This window comes from Mercenaria mercenaria, chromosome 15 (assembly GCF_021730395.1).
Source record: "Mercenaria mercenaria strain notata chromosome 15, MADL_Memer_1, whole genome shotgun sequence".
NCBI lineage: Eukaryota > Metazoa > Mollusca > Bivalvia > Venerida > Veneridae > Mercenaria > Mercenaria mercenaria.
Window position 1 is genome coordinate 21,572,054 of NC_069375.1, and position 19,493 is coordinate 21,591,546.

At 36.4% G+C, this 19,493-nt stretch overlaps 1 protein-coding gene across 5 annotated transcripts in view; it reads left to right on the forward strand.

The window, feature by feature from the left end:
• The window catches only part of LOC123546670 (sulfhydryl oxidase 2-like), a 39,781-nt gene that overhangs the window by 13,488 nt on the left and 6,800 nt on the right, over positions 1-19,493 (forward strand). For all 5 annotated transcript variants that reach the window (XR_008367379.1, XM_053524752.1, XM_053524753.1 and 2 more), the window contains exons 5-9: positions 5,435-5,571; positions 7,018-7,176; positions 15,691-15,820; positions 16,613-16,729; positions 19,293-19,431. Coding sequence is in view for 4 of the 5 variants with exons in the window: in XM_053524752.1 (XP_053380727.1) it covers positions 5,435-5,571; positions 7,018-7,176; positions 15,691-15,820; positions 16,613-16,729; positions 19,293-19,431 (682 nt within the window). In the remaining variant the exon portion in view is untranslated. The remainder of the gene's footprint in view (positions 1-5,434; positions 5,572-7,017; positions 7,177-15,690; positions 15,821-16,612; positions 16,730-19,292; positions 19,432-19,493) is intronic.

The window sequence follows — 19,493 nt, forward strand, 5'->3', positions numbered from 1 at the left end:
GCTGATCATGATCTACACTGGTCACAAAGGCAGAATCAATCATGTTCAGCATGATAAGGGTTCCCAACCAACAAAGAAAATTCTATTTATTTTAGTTTTAAACGTTAAAATACATGAATGTAAGCCCCCACAAAAAAAAGCTATTTTGGCAAAATTGTAAGCCAAAAAAATTAATTGTTTTCACAATACAATGTATAAAAACCATCTTATGCCCATTTCTTGTAAGGAAGTTCCCTAGGTTTATTTTATTTGCAATTTAACCAGCTGGCAGGTGTTTCATTTTGAATTTTTCAGTTTATCTTGTGACAGCTGCAACTTGTCAAGCCAGAAGTAATGTAATGGTTTTGTTGTAAACATTTAATTTTGTGGATATGAAATTTCGTGGTTTTGGCCAACACCAATATTTCATGGATTTCAACTTCTGAAAATAAAATGATTAAGAATTTTATTTGTTGATTACCGGTAGATTTTATTTTTGTAGATTGACATAACTGTTAAATCCATGAAAATTAGTCACCAACAGATATTAGTATTAATGATTTTACAGTAGCGCATTGCAATGGTTGAATCTTTTGATATGAATAATGAATATTTTATGTAACTAAGTCATGTAAGATCTCAAATACCCTCCAGGGATTTTTAAAAACATTTACATTGTATTTTACACATTTAGATATCTTTCCTTTGTTTTTTAGCTCGACTGTTTGAAATTTTTCTTATAGAAGAGCTTTTGTACTAACACCCATTCATCGGCAAAGGCTACCCAGCTTGGTTAAGTCTTGTCTGTAAGCCAGTATCTCAGTAGCTGCTTTTGGGAATGGAATTAAGAAATAATTTATAGCAAAAGATTATTTATGCATGATAGGTGGTTATACATCAGGAATAATAATAAATTTCACGAGGGCACAGCCCGAGTGAATTTATTTGTACGACATATAACCACCCAAGTGTATAAATAGTGTTAAAACACGGTTTTGCTATAAATTGTTTCGATACTGATATATCTTTTATTAGCTCACCTGTCACATAGTGACAAGGTGAGCTTTTGTGATCACCCTTCGTCCGTCGTGTGTCCGTGCGTGCGTCCGTCCGTCAACAATTTCTTGTCTGCACGATAGTGGTTTCATTTATGATTAACCAAACTTGCACACAACTTGTATCACCATAAGATCATGGTTCCTTTCTTGAACTGGCCAGATCCCGTTATGGGTTCCAGAGTTATGGCCCCTGAAAGGACCAAAATTAGCTTTTCTGACCTTGTCTGCACAATAGCAGCTTTATTTATAATTTGATTTTTACCAAACTGGCACAAAACTTGTGTCACCATAAGATCTCGGTTCCTTTCTTGAACCGGCCAGATCCCATAATGGGTTCCAGAGTTATGGCCCCTGAAAGGGCCAAAATTAGCTATTATGACCTTGTCTGCACAATAGCAGCTTCATTTATGATTTGATTTTAACCAAACTTGCACACAACTTGTATCACCACAAGATCTTGCTTCCTTTCTTCAACTGGCCAGATTCCATCATGGATTCCAGAGTTATGGCCCCTTGAAGGTCCAAAATTGGCTATTTTGGCTTTTGCAGCCATATAGAGACTTCATTTATGGTTTTATTTGATACAAACTTCCAAAATACCTTCAGCAACAAGAAATCTTGGATTCCATGACAAATCAGATCCAATCATAGGTTCCAGAGTTATTTTATATCTGATTACCTCCCCTGATTGTAATCAAAATGGATTTATATCAGTAAGTACTTACAGGACTTATTTGAATTTTCATTATTGTTATTAGTTGGACTGAGACAATCAGGGTAGATAACTATGGACTGATTTTATGTCAAATTACCTCCTTTTATTTCAAATTAAAACTGTTATATCTCCATAACTAATGAAGATACTGATCTGAAATTTCATTTATGTCAACAGATTTATTTGGCAGATCCTTCTTTTGTCCACTTACAATATTTATTTTTTTTAATTACTTCCCTTTTACGTTACTATAAATAGCTTATTTTTAGTAACTTTTTTTATTATTGGCTGTAGGGAAAACACGAGACCAGTTTTCTGTGGTACAACATGGATTGTACTCCAATTTTTAGGTGTATTTTAACATATCTATACCTTGTAAGATTTTTTTTTCTTTTTGGTTAAATTTCTTCCCTTTGTTGTTCCTGTCCTTTGGATTTTTTCTGAGGACCTTCTTGTCCTCAAGTGCAATGATAACAGGTGAGCGATATAGGGCCATCATGGCCCTCTTGTTGTAAAATATAGATAAGATATGATAGAACTGTTTATTGGCATATTTATGATTTGATTTTAACCAAACTTGCACACAACTTGTATCACCACAAGCTCTTGGTTTCTTTCTTCAACTGGCCAGATTCCATTATAGGTTCCAGAGTTATGGCCCCTGATAGGACCAGAATTAGCTATTTTGACCTTGTCAGCACAATAGCAGCTTCATTTATGATTTGAATTTAATCAAACTTGCACAAAACTTATGTCACCATAAGGTCCTGGTTCCTTTCTTAAACCAGATTCCATTATGGGTTTCAGAGTTATGGCCCCTGAAAGGACCAAAATTAGCTATTTTGACCTTGTCTGCACAATAGCAGCTTTATTTATGATTTGATTTTAACCAAACTTGCACACAACTTGTATCACCATAAGATCTCGATTCTTTTTTTTTTCATTTTTATTCGCCCGAAGGGACATGTTATGTTATCGCCTCGGTGTCCGTCTGTCTGTATGTCTGTTGGTTAGCAATTTCCCTTCCGCTCTGTAGCTCTTGAACCCCTTGAAGGATTTCAAAGAAACCTGACACAAATGTTCACCTCATCGAAACAATGTGCAGAGCGCATGTTTCGGATGGCTCACTTCAAGGTCAAGGTCACACTTAGGGGTCAAAGGTCATATGACTTTGTTTTGTGTGTATATTTCTCTGCATTTGCGTCGATTGCAGTGCTCTTGTTTTTATTTGGCAGATCCTTTTGTTCACTTACAATAATTTTTTTTAATGACTTCCCTTTTATGTTACTATAAATAGCTTATTTAAGAAACTTTTTTATTATTGGCTGTAGGGAAAAACTGAGACCACTTTTCTGTGGTACAACATGGATGGTACCTCCAATTTTAGGTGTATTTTGACATATCTGTACCTTGTAAGAATTTTGGTTAAGTTCTTCCCTTTGTTGGACTTAGATTTTTTTCTGAGGACTTAGATTTATTTTTAATTTCTTCCCTTTATTGTTCCTGTCCTTTGGGCTTCATCAGTCAGAATTTTGCTCCTAACATCCTCTGATGTAATCCTTCAGGCATGAAACTACTGGCCTAATTTGAAAATAATTTTAGTTGAAGTAACTTTAAGAAAATTTCAACTATATTTTCTCATAATTCTTTTGATTGATCTTGATTATGATTTTTTGACCTTCTTGTCCTTAAGTGCAATGATAACAGGTGAGCAATATAGGGCCATTTTGGCCCTCTTGTTTAGTAAAATATTTGATCAAATTTGAAAGCGCTATTTCTCTATGTGTACATGGTGCTATTTATCATGAATTATCCCCCCTTTTTACTTAGAATTTCAGGTTAAAGTTTTGGTGCACTTTCACTTTATCTCAGTTATTACTGAATGGATTTGATTCAAACTTAAAATAGTTGTTCAACATCATCACTGACATCATATGGCACAAGGGTCATAACTCTGGCACCAATATTTCATGAATTATCCCCCTTTTTACTTAGAATTTCAGGTTAAAGTTTTGGTGCCATTTCACTTTATTTCAATTATTACTAAGTGGATTTGATTCAAACTTAAAATAGTTGTCCAACATCATCACTCACATCATATGACACAAGGGTCATAACTTTGGCACCAGTATTTCATGAATTATCCCCCTTTCTACTTAGAATTTCAGGTTAAAGTTTTGGTGCACTTTCACTTTATCTCAGTTATTTCTAAATGGATTTGATTCAGACTTAAAATAGTTGTTCAACATCATCACTCACATCATATGACACAAGAGTCATAACTCTGGCACCAGTATTTCATGAATTATCCCCCTTTCTACTTAGAATTTCAGGTTAAAGTTTTGGTGCACTTTCACTTTATCTCAGTTATTTCTAAATGGATTTGATTCAGACTTAAAATAGTTGTTCAACATCATCACTCACATCATATGACACAAGGGCCATAACTCTTGCACCATTATTTCATGAATCATCCCCCTTTTTACTTGTAATTTCAGGTTAAAGTTTTGATGCACTTTCACTCTAACTCAGTTATTACTGAATGGATTTGATTCAAACTTAAAATAGTTGTTCCACCTTATCACCCACATCATATGACACAAGGTCCATAACTCTGGCACCAATTTTTCATGAATTATGCCCCTTTTACTTAGAATTAAAGGTTTATTTTGGTGCATTTTCACTATATCTCAAGTTATTACAAAATGGATTTGATTCAGCATGACACAAGGTGCATCACTGTTGCACCAATATTTCATGAATTATGCCCCCTTTTGCTAAGAATTATACTTAATATTTAATGTTTTGAAACACTTGATCCTTATCTCTCTTATTACTTGATACTTTTGACATAGACTCAAGCTATTATCCAATATTTTATCCACGTTTGCGTCATTAAACACTCCAGTGACAGCTCCAGCTTCGTCAAATGTGCCCAGTTTCACTATCCAGCATCGAAATAGTCGAGCGCGCTGTCTCCTGTGACAGCTCTTGTTTTACAATATAATGCCCCTTTTCTGACTTAAAATTTTTATACATTAGCTTTGTATGTAAACTGGTGTCTCAGTACTCACTAATTGGATAAGATTGAAACTTCACACACTTGTCCACATTGATGATGGGACATGCATGCACAGGTTTCAGAACTTTTAGAAAGTTATTTTTTGGTGTCATCTGTTATCTTATAAAGTCTCACTTAAGCCTTAAGGGGAATGTTCTATGAACTGAAATTGTTGCCCATTTTGTACTTGTTAATTAATGTCTTTATTTTCATTTTTAATAATTTTTTATGACAAGTTTTTTGAATAGTGAAGTGTTGCTGTCTTCCGACAGCTCTTTTTTAGCTCTCAGCTTCCAATACTATTTGAGTTGCCCAGTATCCATCCTGTGGCTGTGTTGCATCTTGTGCCATCATCCATCATCATCAATTTTATGGTTAACGCCCTAGAAATTAGATAGGATTAAGGCTGACAGACTGTGTAACGTGTTCACTCACCAATTTACTGTATTTATTTCCCTTAATAAAGAGGGTTTGAGGAGTTTCAGATGAGAGACTTTATACAGAAATGCACAGTGGAAATACAAAATCTGTACAATGCGATATGTAGAAGGAAGTTACCTCATTGACATGGTAGAAGAGCCAACTGAAGTGTTATTAAATACATGTATGTTCTTTCTTCAGGTGATACTTGATACGTACCGCTATAAACCTCTGTTGGTGCGGAGAATGTTGAAAGAATCTGTACTCAAATTTGGCATCTCAGAATTCCCTTCACTGTTCCTCATCAACCGGGATGGTACTTTTACCAAAATTGCCAAGTAAGTTATTCATATATATAATTTATTGCCAGTTGCAGATGTAGATGGGAATATCCTGTTCACGGGTAACTGTTTTGGTGGCATTAAAGCTCTGCCGAGTTTCTGCCAAAATAAAATACCTGAAAGCTGAATATTCCCATCATCATCTATAACCAGTGAAAGGTAATTTTCTCACATTTCTTGTTTTACAAAATTAATTATAAAAAATAATTCTTACACGATCCGATTCATTTTCCTATTAAACAAAGAAGGCTGAAAACAGTGAATTATTATACAACAATTCACTGTTCTGACGTCACAGTTATTACGTCATAGCGTCAAACGGCATAGAGGCACGCTGGAAAAGAAACCAATTGAAAACGGGCAAATATTTAATGAATGCCGTCCAGGATGTACTTTAAAGTCCTTGTTAACGTGTTAGAATCGAAATAATATATCTCATCTAGTGATTTGCTCTTGAATAAAATAATTGTTGTCTTTCAGATGCGTATTATTATATCACTCAGGCTGTGCCCTTTTGATATAATTCCTTCACATCTGAACTCAAACAATGATTTATTCAACGACAAATCACTAAATGAGATATATTATTTCTTAAATAAAGCAACACAAATACTGTCTTTGTAGCACTCTTTTGTACTCAAACACAACACTGAAAACGAATGTCCTTTCACAGAAATGATGTCACAACGTTTCAAAGATGTACAACAACAAAGCTTCGGTTTACTTTTATCATTTGTAGCATAGAGTTATTTTTTCTGTAAAATAACATTCTTTGAATAGAGAAATATACTATAAAGGACAAAGAGTAACTATCAAGGTATTTGATTTTTATCAAATTTTATATAAACTATATAATTAATGCATGAATAGTTTTCATCATTAACAGCATGAGAGTCGTCTGGTATAGGGGGTGCCAGATTGGCATTGCCGGAATGGGTGAAATCACCTGAAATTCCAGTCCAGTGTGCAAGAAAAAACTTTCTGGCCTGCATCTGGGAAAAGATTATTAACCCTTAGCCTGCTGGCGGCAGATGATTCTGCCTTTGCGACCAGTGCAGACCAAGATCAGCCTGCACATCCGTGCAGTCTGATCATGGTCTGCACTGTTCGCTATTCAGTCAGTAAATTTTCAGTGAAAACCCCTTTGAATGATATGTGGTACTGTCCAAATTGAAAGATGGACCAGTCCATTATAGAAATATAGCAGGGTAAGGATTAAAGAGGCAGTTATTATTGTAATAGGATGTAGCTTTCAAAGGCATTCCTGCATTAATAGTGCATTGTATTTCTTTTCCATCTAATTTTGTTTGTGTAAGCAATAAAAGTATTTCTTAACACTCAGTTTTTGAAGGTAGATATATACTCTATCAATAACATGTATATTTTGATTCAAAAAAGACATATTTGTAATTTTCTGTGGAAACTAACAACTTTTCTATATAGGGATGATAACAGCAGAGATGGTATGGTTTCTGGTTTGAAAAACTTACTGACGTCTGCTCAACTAAAGGCTGGGGACCAGTTCTTGAATAAGAGGCCAAGGAACCAGCCTATTGAGGAGAGAATGGAAGGGATACCAGTTGCTGATAATCAACAGATAAGGTAGGACAGTCATAAGAATATTGAAGTTACTGGTCACTTACTGGTTGTAAACCAGTAATGGGGATTGTAGGATTCCACTTTTCTGTCTGTCATTCTGTCATTCCACACTTCCATGCACACTTTTATTCCAGTCCATTACTCTGTCATTTGTTAAGTAGTTTAAATATTACTTGGCACAAATATTCCGTATCATTAGCCAATATGTCATTTGCAAAACCCAGACCCCTAGCTTAAAGCTTAAGGTCACACTTGGTGGTCAACAAGGCTTTTCAGCTCACCTAAGCACAAATTACTCGGGGTGAGCTATTGTGATCTCTAATCATTTGTTGTCGGTCCTTCTGTCTACACTTCAATTTATACAACATCTCTGAAACCACTAGGTAGAAATTTATGAAACTTGACCTGGATGTTTCTTGCGTGGTCATCTACCAAAGTTGTTCAAAGAATTCTAGTCCATATATTATACTATTTGCCATGGCAACCAAAAGGGAAAACTTTTAACAGTCTTCTTCACCAAAACTGCAAGACCAAGAGCTTAGATATTTTGCATGTATATGGCATTGTCTTGTGGTCTGCTACCAAAGTTGTTCAGGTAATGCCCCTGGAGTAAAATTGGCCCTGTACATGGTGTTCACTTGTTTTAGAAAAAAAACATGAGACCAGAGCTTAAATGTTTGACTCGTAGCATTGTGTAGTTGTCCTCTACAAAGTTTGTTCAAGTCATGCCCTTGTAGTTAAAATTTGCCCTGCCCTAGATTTAACTTGTTTTTGTCCTCTACAAAGTTTGTTCAAGTCATGCCCCTGTAGTTAAAATTTGCCCTGCCCTAGATTTAACTTGTTTTACGTGGACTTGAATAGGAAATTGTTTTTGAATCTTCTATTCTAAAACTGAAAAGGCCCAGAACTTAGACATTTAGCATGTAGCATTGTGTAATAGTCCTCTGCCAAGTTCGTTCAAATCATGCTCCTTGGGTCAAAATTAGCTCTGCTCAGGGGTTCACTTGTTTTACATAGACTTATAAAGGAAAAACTTTAAAAAATCTTCTTGTCTAAATCTTTGAGCGTAGATACTGAATATTTGGCTTAAAACATTGCGTAGTGGTCTTCCGCCAAATTCAAGGTCTGATGCATAGATATTTGGTGTATAGCAATGTGTAGAGGTCCACCACTAAGAAATCATTTGCCCATTTTAGTAAGGTAAGCAATTTAGGGCCATCATGTTCCTCTTGATTCTATCCATCAAGGTATTTTGATATTGCTTGGCACAAATGTTTCCAATAATGAAACGAAGTGTCAAGCCCAACACCAAGAACCCTAGTCAAAGGTCAAGGTCACACTTTGAGATCAAAGGTGTCAGTAGGGTTTTTAGCTCACCTGTCACATAGTGACAAGGTGAGCTTTTGTGATCGCGCAGCGTCCGTCGTCCGTGTGTGCGTGCGTAAACTTGCTTGTGACCACTCTAGAGGTCACATTTTTCATGGGATCTTTTTGAAAGTTGGTCAGAATGTTCATCTTGATGATATCTAGGTCAAGTTCGAAACTGGGTCAACTGCGGTCAAAAACTAGGTCAGTAGGTCTAAAAATAGAAAAACCTTGTGACCTCTCTGTAGGCCATATATTTCACAAGATCTTCATGAAAATTGGTCAGAATGTTCACCTTGATGATATCTAGGTCAAGTTCGAAACTGGGTCACATGCCATCAAAAACTAGGTCAGTAGGTCTAAAAATAGAAAAACCTTGACCTCTCTAGAGGCCATATATTTCACAAGATCTTCATGAAAATTGGTCAGAACGTTCACCTTGATGATATCTAGGTCAAGTTCGAAAGTGGGTCACGTGCGGTCAAAAACTAGGTCAGTAGGTCTAAAAATAGAAAAACCTTGTGACCTCTCTAGAGGCCTTATATTTCATGAGATCTTCATGAAAATTGGTCAGAACGTTCACCTTGATGATATCTAGGTCAAGTTCGAAAGTGGGTCACGTGCCATCAAAAACTAGGTCAGTAGAAATAATAGAAAAACCTTGTGACCTCTCTAGAGGCCATATTTTTCATGGGATCTGTATGAAAGTTGGTCTGAATGTTCATCTTGATGATATCTAGGTAAAGTTCAAAACTGGGTCACGTGCCATCAAAAACTAGGTCAGTAGGTCAAATAAAAGAAAAACCTTGTGACCTCTCTAAAGGCCATATTTTTCATGGGATCTGTATGAAAGTTGGTCTGAATGTTCATCTTGATGATATCTAGGTCAAGTTCGAAACAGGGTCAACTGCGGTCAAACACTAGGTCAGTAGGTCTAAAAATAGAAAAACCTTGTGACCTCTCTAGAGGCCATACCCTTGAATGGATCTTCATGAAAATTGGTCAGAACATTCACCTTGATGATATCTAGGTCAAATTCGAAAGTGGGTCACGTGCCATCAGAAACTAGGTCAGTAGAAATAATAGAAAAACCTTGTGACCTCTCTAGAGGCCATATTTTTCATGGGATCTGTATGAAAGTTGGTCTGAATGTTCATCTTGATGATATCTAGGTCAAGTTCGAAACAGGGTCAACTGCGGTCAAAAACTAGGTCAGTAGGTCTAAAAATAGAAAAACCTTGTGACCTCTCTAGAGGCCATACCCTTGAATGGATCTTCATGAAAATTAGTTAGATGTTCATCTTGATGATATCTAGGTCAAGTTTGAAACTGGGTCACATGCCTTAAAAAACTAGGTCAGTAGGTCAAATAATAAAAAAAAACTTGTGACCACTCTAGAGGCCATACTTTTCATGGGATCTGTATGAAAGTTGGTCTGAATGTTCATCTTGATGATATCTAGGTCAAGTTTGAAACTGGGTCAACTGCGGTCAAAAACTAGGTCAGTAGGTCTAAAATTAGAAAAATCTTTTGACCTCTCTAGTGGCCAATTTTTTTTTTCAATGGATCTTCATGAAAATTGATCTGAATGATCACCTTGATGATATCTAGGTCATTTTCGAAACTGGGTCACGTGCGGTCAAAAACTAGGCCAGTAGGTATAAAAATAGAAAAACCTTGTGACCTCTCTAGAGGCCATATTTTTCATGAGATCTTCATGAAAATTAGTGAGAATGTTCGCCTTGATGATATCTAGGTAAAGTTCAAAACAGGGTCACGTACCTTCGAAAACTAGGTCAATAGGTCAAATAATAGAAAAACCTTGTGATCTCTCTAGAGACCATATTTTTCAATGGATCTTCATGAAAATTGGTCAGAATTTTTATCTTGATAATATCTAGGTCAAGTTCAAAACTGGGTCACATAAGCTCAAAAACTAGGTCACTATGTCAAATAATAGAAAAAACGACGTCATACTCAAAACTGGGTCATGTGGGAAGAGGTGAGCGATTCAGGACCATCATGGTCCTCTTGTTTTGTACCCACTTACCACTTTTGTACCCTCCGACAACAAAGTTGTAAGGGGGGGTATACTGGTTTCAGGTTGTCTGTCTGTCTGTCCGTCCGTCCGTCCGTAGACACAATCTTGTGCGCACCATCTCTCCTCATCCCCTTGACACAATTTAATGAAACTTCACACAAGTGATCAGTAACAACAGTAGTTGTGCATGGGGCATGTTAGGTTCTTCCAGAAAAAAAAATTGCAAAGTTATGGGACTTTGTTTTTTGTTACTATACTATATACATAGACACAATCTTGTGTGCACCATCTCTCCTCATCCCCTTGACACAATTTAATGAAACTTCACACAAGTGATCAGTAACAACAGTAGTTGTGCATGGGGCATGTTAGGTTCTTTCAGAAATTTTTTTTGCAGAGTTACGGGACTTTGTTTTTTAGCTCACCTGTCACATAGTGACAAGGTGAGCTTTTGTGATCGCGCAGCGTCCGTCGTCCGTGCGTCCGTCCGTCCGTGCGTGCGTAAACTTTTGCTTGTGACCACTCTAGAGGTTACATTTTTCATGGGATCTTTATTAAAGTTGGTCAGAATGTTCATCTGGGTGATATCTAGGTCAAGTTCGAAACTGGGTCATGTGCGGTCAAAAACTAGGTCAGTAGGTCAAATAATAGAAAATCCTTGTGACCTCTCTAGAGGCCATAATTTTCAATGGATCTTCATGAAAATTGGTCAGAATGTTCACCTTGATGATATCTAGGTCAAGTTCGAAACTGGGTCACGTGCCTTCAAAAACTAGGTCAGTAGGTCTAAAAATAGAAAAACCTTGTGACCTCTCTAGAGGCCATATATTTCATTGGATCTTCATGAAAATTGGTCAGAACGTTCACCTTGATGATATCTAGGTCAAGTTCGAAACTGGGTCACGTGCGGTCAAAAACTAGGTCAGTAGGTCTAAAAATAGAAAAACCTTGTGACCTCTCTAGAGGCCATATTTTTCATGAGATCTTCATGAAAATTAGTGAGAATGTTCGCCTTGATGATATCTAGGTAAAGTTCAAAACAGGGTCACGTACCTTCGAAAACTAGGTCAATAGGTCAAATAATAGAAAAACCTTGTGATCTCTCTAGAGACCATATTTTTCAATGGATCTTCATGAAAATTGGTCAGAATTTTTATCTTGATAATATCTAGGTCAAGTTCAAAACTGGGTCACATAAGCTCAAAAACTAGGTCACTATGTCAAATAATAGAAAAAACGACGTCATACTCAAAACTGGGTCATGTGGGAAGAGGTGAGCGATTCAGGACCATCATGGTCCTCTTGTTTTGTACCCACTTACCACTTTTGTACCCTCCGACAACAAAGTTGTAAGGGGGGGTATACTGGTTTCAGGTTGTCTGTCTGTCTGTCCGTCCGTCCGTCCGTAGACACAATCTTGTGCGCACCATCTCTCCTCATCCCCTTGACACAATTTAATGAAACTTCACACAAGTGATCAGTAACAACAGTAGTTGTGCATGGGGCATGTTAGGTTCTTCCAGAAAAAAAAATTGCAGAGTTATGGGACTTTGTTTTTTGTTACTATACTATATACATAGACACAATCTTGTGTGCACCATCTCTCCTCATCCCCTTGACACAATTTAATGAAACTTCACACAAGTGATCAGTAACAACAGTAGTTGTGCATGGGGCATGTTAGGTTCTTTCAGAAATTTTTTTTGCAGAGTTACGGGACTTTGTTTTTTAGCTCACCTGTCACATAGTGACAAGGTGAGCTTTTGTGATCGCGCAGCGTCCGTCGTCCGTGCGTCCGTCCGTCCGTGCGTGCGTAAACTTTTGCTTGTGACCACTCTAGAGGTTACATTTTTCATGGGATCTTTATTAAAGTTGGTCAGAATGTTCATCTGGGTGATATCTAGGTCAAGTTCGAAACTGGGTCATGTGCGGTCAAAAACTAGGTCAGTAGGTCAAATAATAGAAAATCCTTGTGACCTCTCTAGAGGCCATAATTTTCAATGGATCTTCATGAAAATTGGTCAGAATGTTCACCTTGATGATATCTAGGTCAAGTTCGAAACTGGGTCACGTGCCTTCAAAAACTAGGTCAGTAGGTCTAAAAATAGAAAAACCTTGTGACCTCTCTAGAGGCCATATATTTCATTGGATCTTCATGAAAATTGGTCAGAACGTTCACCTTGATGATATCTAGGTCAAGTTCGAAACTGGGTCACGTGTTATCAAAAACTAGGTCAGTAGGTCAGATAATAGAAAAACCTTGTGACCTCTCTAAAGGCCGTATTTTTCATGGGATCTGTATGAAAGTTGGTCTGAATGTTCATCTTGATGATATCTAGGTCAAGTTTGAAACCGGGTCAACTGCGGTCAAAAACTAGGTCAGTAGGTCAAATGATAGAAAATCCTTGTGACCTCTCTAGAGGTCATATTTTTCATGGGATCTGCATGAAAGTTGGTCTGAATGTTCATCTTGATAATATCTAGGTCAAATTCGAAACTGGGTCAACTGCGGTCCAAAACTATGTCAGTAGATCTAAAAATAGAAAATTATTGTGACCTCCCTGGAGGTCATATTTTCCATGGGATCTGTATGAAAATTGGTCAGAATGTTCATCTTGATGATATCTAGGTCAAGTTCGAAAGTGGGTCACATGCCATCAAAAAGTAGGTCAGTAGGTCAAATAATGAAAAAACGTGACCTCTCTAGAGGCCATATTTTTCATGGGATCTGTACGAAAGTTGGTCTGAATGTTTTTCTTGATGATATCTAGGTCAAGTTTGAAACTGGGTCAACTGCGATCAAAAACTAGGTCAGTAGGTCTTGAAATAGAAAAACCTTTTGACCTCTCTAGAGGCCATACCCTTGAATGGATCTTCATGAAAATTGGTCAGAATGTTCACCTCGATGATATCTAGGTCAAGTTTGAAACTGGGTCACGTGTTTTAAAAAACTAGGTCAATAGGTCAAATAATAGAAAAACCTTGTGACCTCTCTAGAGACCATATTTTTCAATGGATCTTCATGAAAAATGGTCAGAATTTTTATCTTGATAATATCTAGGTCAAGTTCAAAACTGGGTCACATGAGCTCAAAAACTAGATCACTATGTCAAATAATAGAAAAAACGACGTCATACTCAAAACTGGATCATGTGGGAAGAGGCGAGCGATTCAGGACCATCATGGTCCTCTTGTTGTTACTATACTATATACATAGACACAATCTTGTGCGCACCATCTCTCCTCATCCCCTTGACACAATTTAATGAAACTTCACACAAGTGATCAGTAATAACAGTAGTTGTGCATGGGGCATGTTAGGTTCTTTCAACGACAAAATTTGCAGAGTTATGGGACTTTGTTTCTTGTTAACATACTATGTACATACAGTCTGCATATGCAATCTTGTGCGCGCCTAATCTTCCGAACCCTTGCACACAATTTAATGAAACTTCACACAAGTGATCAGTACCAGCCCTAGTTGTGCATGGTGCATGTTACGTTCTTTTAGATGAATATTCTGCATAGTTATGGGACTTTGTTTTTTGTTACTATACTGTATACATACAGTCTATATACATACAGTCCACATAATTATGCAATCTTGTGTGCGTCAAATTGCAATGTACTGTGTCAGTGCATGTGGGGGGTACATTCATCACCTTTAGTGATAGCTCTAGTTCTTGTTTGGTCTGTAAATCATCCATCAAAGGATTTTGGTATTACTTGGTGCAAATGCTCCCATAGACCAAGTGTTATGCATAACACCCAAACCCATAGCTTAAAGGTGAAGGTCATACTTGTAGGTCAAATGTTATAATGGTATTAACAGAATCTGTTTTGTGTCCTGTCTGTTACTGTACCATCTGTTGAGGGATTATGATAGTAACAGAGGGATTATGATAGTATTTAGCAGAAATATTCCCAATTAAGAGACAATGTGTGATGCACAACTCACATACCCCTAGCCCAAGGTCACAATTTTGGTGTCAAAAATTAACTGTGCCTATGTGTCTGCTCAACTATGCCATCCATTAAGGGATTTTGGCACAAATGTTCCACTGAATGATGTATGATATGCAACTCAAATAATCACTAGGTCAGAGGTGAAGGTCACTTATGAAGGTTAAAGGTTAACTGTGTCTGTTCTTCTGTGTCTGCACAATAACTTTTCTTTCAATTTTGGCATTTTAATATTACTTGAAACAAATATTCCTCGTAATAAATAAACATAATGTGCGCAACACTCAGATCCCTAACCTAGAGGTCAAGTCACATTGGAGGTCAAATATTTTAGGTCACTTTTCTTGTCCTGTCTGTACCTTTTATCATCCATGCTTGGATATTCAAATAACATAACAAGCTGATGTGTCATATGGACCCAATTAAGGAAGAATGTGGGTGTATTTTCTGCAGAATAACTTCCCTTTAGAAGTATTTCATTATAATTTTTCTCCTATTACTCACATTTTCCCACCAGTTTAAAAATGAAATGTTAATACATATATTGCATCATAACATGTTGTATACTATATACATAGCACAATATTGTAAATAACGTCATTGACAAATATCGTATCGTTAGATTATACTACAGTTGATATAATTATTCACCTTCCAGTAGTAGACTTTGTATTACATGGCAATACTTCATTCACTTGTTTATTATTAAGTATCTGTTCATTAACCCTTACCATGCTAAATTTCAATAATGGACTGGTCCATCTTCCATTTTGGGCAGTACCATTTATCATTTGAAGGGGTGTTTACTGAAAATTTACTGACTGAAGAGCGAACAGTGCAGACCATGATCAGACTGCACGGATGTGCTGGCTGATCTTGGTCTACACTGGTCGCAAAGGCAGAATCAATCATGTCCAGCATGGTAAGGGTTAAAAGAAGGTACCAAGAAAGTGAGGGGGAAGAAAACAGAGTAAATAATTATAAATTATCAGGAATATTTTCAGGAATATTTTTCTTGGATGGCAAATTTAAGAGTTATTGAATGTTATGATTATTGTAATCATTGATAAATTTTAATGTTACTCTCTAATTGTATTTGCAGAATATAGTGTGTTTTATACCCTTTTTAATGAAGTTTTATATTTCAGGCCAGCAGTATATATGAAGGATTTAGAATCAACTTTACATTACTCCCTAAGACAGGAGATTGCAATTTGCCGAGATATTGGTGGTGAGAAATTGAAAGCATTGAAACAGTTCATGAGCGTGCTCGCTAAGGTTTGTAGCATCAGATCATCTAATAACACAGTTAATGTTTTTACAGTTGATGTTGATATCCTTGCCCGTAAGGTTTCGGCAGATATATTTTTTTACAGTGGATTAAGTGTTAGGAGTGGTTTCAGTTATCCTGAATTTGTAGCTTTTTGTAAATACCAGTACGTATGATTCCTTTAATTTGATATTACCGTTACATAACTGAAATACTGTTGAAAAACACAAAAAAAATTAATTTGATAATTTATCAACTTGCTTTTCTATTTTTATGCAAGGAAACAGAACCTGCTTCTACATCATACTGGTGGCGGATGAAGATGCATGTTTTTAATTGATACTTGCAAAGAACTATTAAATTAAATGAAATTTAGAAACATTATAAGATAAACAGACTAGTGTTACATGATTTATCAAATGCTTGGAAAGGGTAATTTAATGAACCAACAGATAAGTTCAAAATTCTTTATATGGGAAAGGATTTAACATGACAGTGGGGTGGTGAAAACCTTGACACTATTTGAAAAATTACAGAACTTTTTTTTTTTCTGGGACCAGACATGTAATTTTTTAAGTAGTACATACTGTAAAATAAGTATTACTTGCAGAGGGCTAATTTTCATGGATTCATTGATTGAATTAGTCCATGAAGACAAGTGAAGTCCCAATAAACAAGTGATTTTATCTTTGAAAGTTAAAAATCATAATCCTATGAAATGATTATTTTGGTTAGAATCGCAAAATGTTGCCCAGAAAATTGAATGATTTCACAGTAATACTATACCTCTTGTTTTACAGTACTTCCCTGGTAGAGAAGAAGTGTCAGACTATCTGTTTAAGGTATCAGCATGGTTACGAAGTGCTGGCTCAGATATTACAGGGGATCAGTGGATCACTGCGCTAGATGATAAACAGGTATGTCTGCAACACAGTGAGATCAAACCAGTTCAGTTAGGGTACCATTTCTAGTCATGTATTCATCAAAACTTGGTCCAAAACTTAAACTTACACACTAGAATCCCAAATTTTCTAGTTACTCTGTTTTGTTTAAATTTTCACAGATTTTTATAAAATTTCAGTGAAACATAAACATTAGAACTACAACAAAAGGCATGTTCAGGTTCTTGATAAAGGAGCTTTTGGCTAATTGAATATTTGACAGGTTACAGGTTCATTACAAAGCCTAAAAATGTTATAATTTGCTAATATCAACAGTTTTCAGTACACTGGATGTGTTAACTGGAAACTGACCCATAAATGACATTATTTTATTATTATTATACGCCCGTTTGAAAAACGGGACGTATTATGGGAACGCCCCTGGCGGGCGGGCGGGCAGGCGGGTTGGCGGGCGGGCGGGCGGGCGGGCGGCGTCCACAGACCTTGTCCGGAGCATATCTTCTACATGCATGAAGGGATTTTGATGAAACTTGGCACTGTTGTTCACCATCATGAGACGGAGTGTCATGCGCAAGAACCAGGTTCCTAGGTCTAAGGTCAAGGTCACACTTAGAGGTCAAAGGTCAAATTCAAGAATGACTTTGTCCGGAGCATATCTTCTTCATCCATAGAGGGATTTTGATGAAAGTTGGCACAATTGTTCATCATCATGAGAAGGAGTGTCATGCGCAAGAACCAGGTCCCTAGGTCTAAGGTCAAGGTCACACTTGGAGGTCAAAGGATACAAGAATGAAAACTTTGTCCGGAGCATATCTTCTTCATGCATAGAGGGATTTTGATATAACTTGGCACAAATGTTCACCACCATGAGGCGGAGTGTCATGCGCAAGAACCAGGTCTCTAGGTCTAAGGTCAAGGTCACACTTAGAGGTCAAAGGATACAAGAATGAAAACCTTGTCCGGAGCATTTCTTCTTCATGCTTAGAGGGATTTTGATATAACTTGGCACAAATGTATACCACCACGAGACGTAGTGTCATGCGCAAGAACCAGGTCCCTAGGTCTAAGGTCAAGGTCACACTTAGAGGCCAAAGGTCAGATACAAGAATGACTTTGTCCGAAGCATTTCTTCTTCATGCATGGAGGGATTTTGATGTTACTTGACACAATTATACACCATCATGAGACGAAGTGTCATGCGCAGTTCCCTTCTTTAGAATTACTTCCCTTTGTTGTTACTATAAATAGCTTATATTGTAACTTTTTCATTACTAGTCGTAGGGAAAAATCGAGACCACTTTTCTGTAGTACAACATGCATGCTACATCCAATTTTGAGGTGTATTTTGACCAGTCTCTACCTGGTAAAGATTTTTGTGAGGACTTACAATTTTTTTTTTTTTTTTTTTTTTTTTTTTTTTTTTTTTTTTTTTTTTTTAAGATTAACTTCCTTAGTTGTTACTATAAATAACTTATATTGTAACTTTTTTATAATTGACTGTAGGGAAAAACCAAGACCACTTTTCTGTGGTACAACATAGATGTTACTTTCCAATTTTAGGTGTATTTTAAGGTATCTCTACCTGGTAAGGAGTTTTTTTGTGGACTTAGAAAACAAAACACTTAGTTATTACTAAACAACCACAAAATTAAAATTCCATTTGCAAATACAGGTGCTAGAGTAAAGAAATTTGCTGTGACGGGCGTATATTGTGACATTCTTGCACTCTTGTTTTATTTTATTTATGTCTCATCACATGTACAGCATATATTAAATCACATAGTAAAACAACAATGTACATATGCCGCTCTATACAGAGCTATAAGAGACAGAATACATATATACATATTAACAATGTTCCAGATCTTTATATAAAACACGGACTTAAAACATCACTCTTTATAAAAAGGGGTGAATAGTTACACTAGACTTAAATAAACTAAAACCTAGTCACATTATGTACCAGAATTTATAAATATTGTTTTTAAAGTTCTTTAAAACGAACAAGGTACGGACGGTATTTACAGATAAGAAAATTATATCTATTTACAAAATAAAATACTTTTCCTACATTTTAAAATATAAAAGCAGGTTCCAGCAGTGTGTCTAGCTACTTCATTATTGGAGAAAAGCCATATAAACTTATCAGAGTCATTCATCTGTGGCAAAAATATCTTTCGCAGCATTGTATAACTTATCTCTTAACTGCTTATATAACGGACAGTAAAGTATTACATGTTTTTCATCTTCCACACAATTCTTACAATACAATACTGTTGCAATTCAAACTGAAATAATGTTTTTCAGTTGTTTACAATTGTCAAACATCTTTAGATGAGGTAGGTGGGCCATCTAAACAAACGCACTCAATTTTTCATCATTTCTGACAATTGTATGATATTTGAAACGCATCCACCTTTATCGTAAGTGTATGAAACAAGGTACACAATATATTTACAAAATCTCTGGTAGAATATGCAATAATTGCATTTTGTTTATCTGTTAGTTTTCACTTTGATTTAAGATTGTAACTTTCGGAAACTTTACTCCAAAAGAAGTTTATGCTTTCAAATTCCAGTCGATGGAAGAATTTCTCCCAGAGCGTATAGAGTGGGTTGGTTGCGCAGGAAGTGAGGCGCGGTTTAGAGGCTACCCATGTGGAATGTGGACACTGTTCCACACTCTTACAGTAGCAGCATACCAGAAAGGAAGAGCAAGTGTGTATATTATTGTGTTTTAGTGATTTACAACTTTTATTTTTTATAAAAAAATGGCAGAA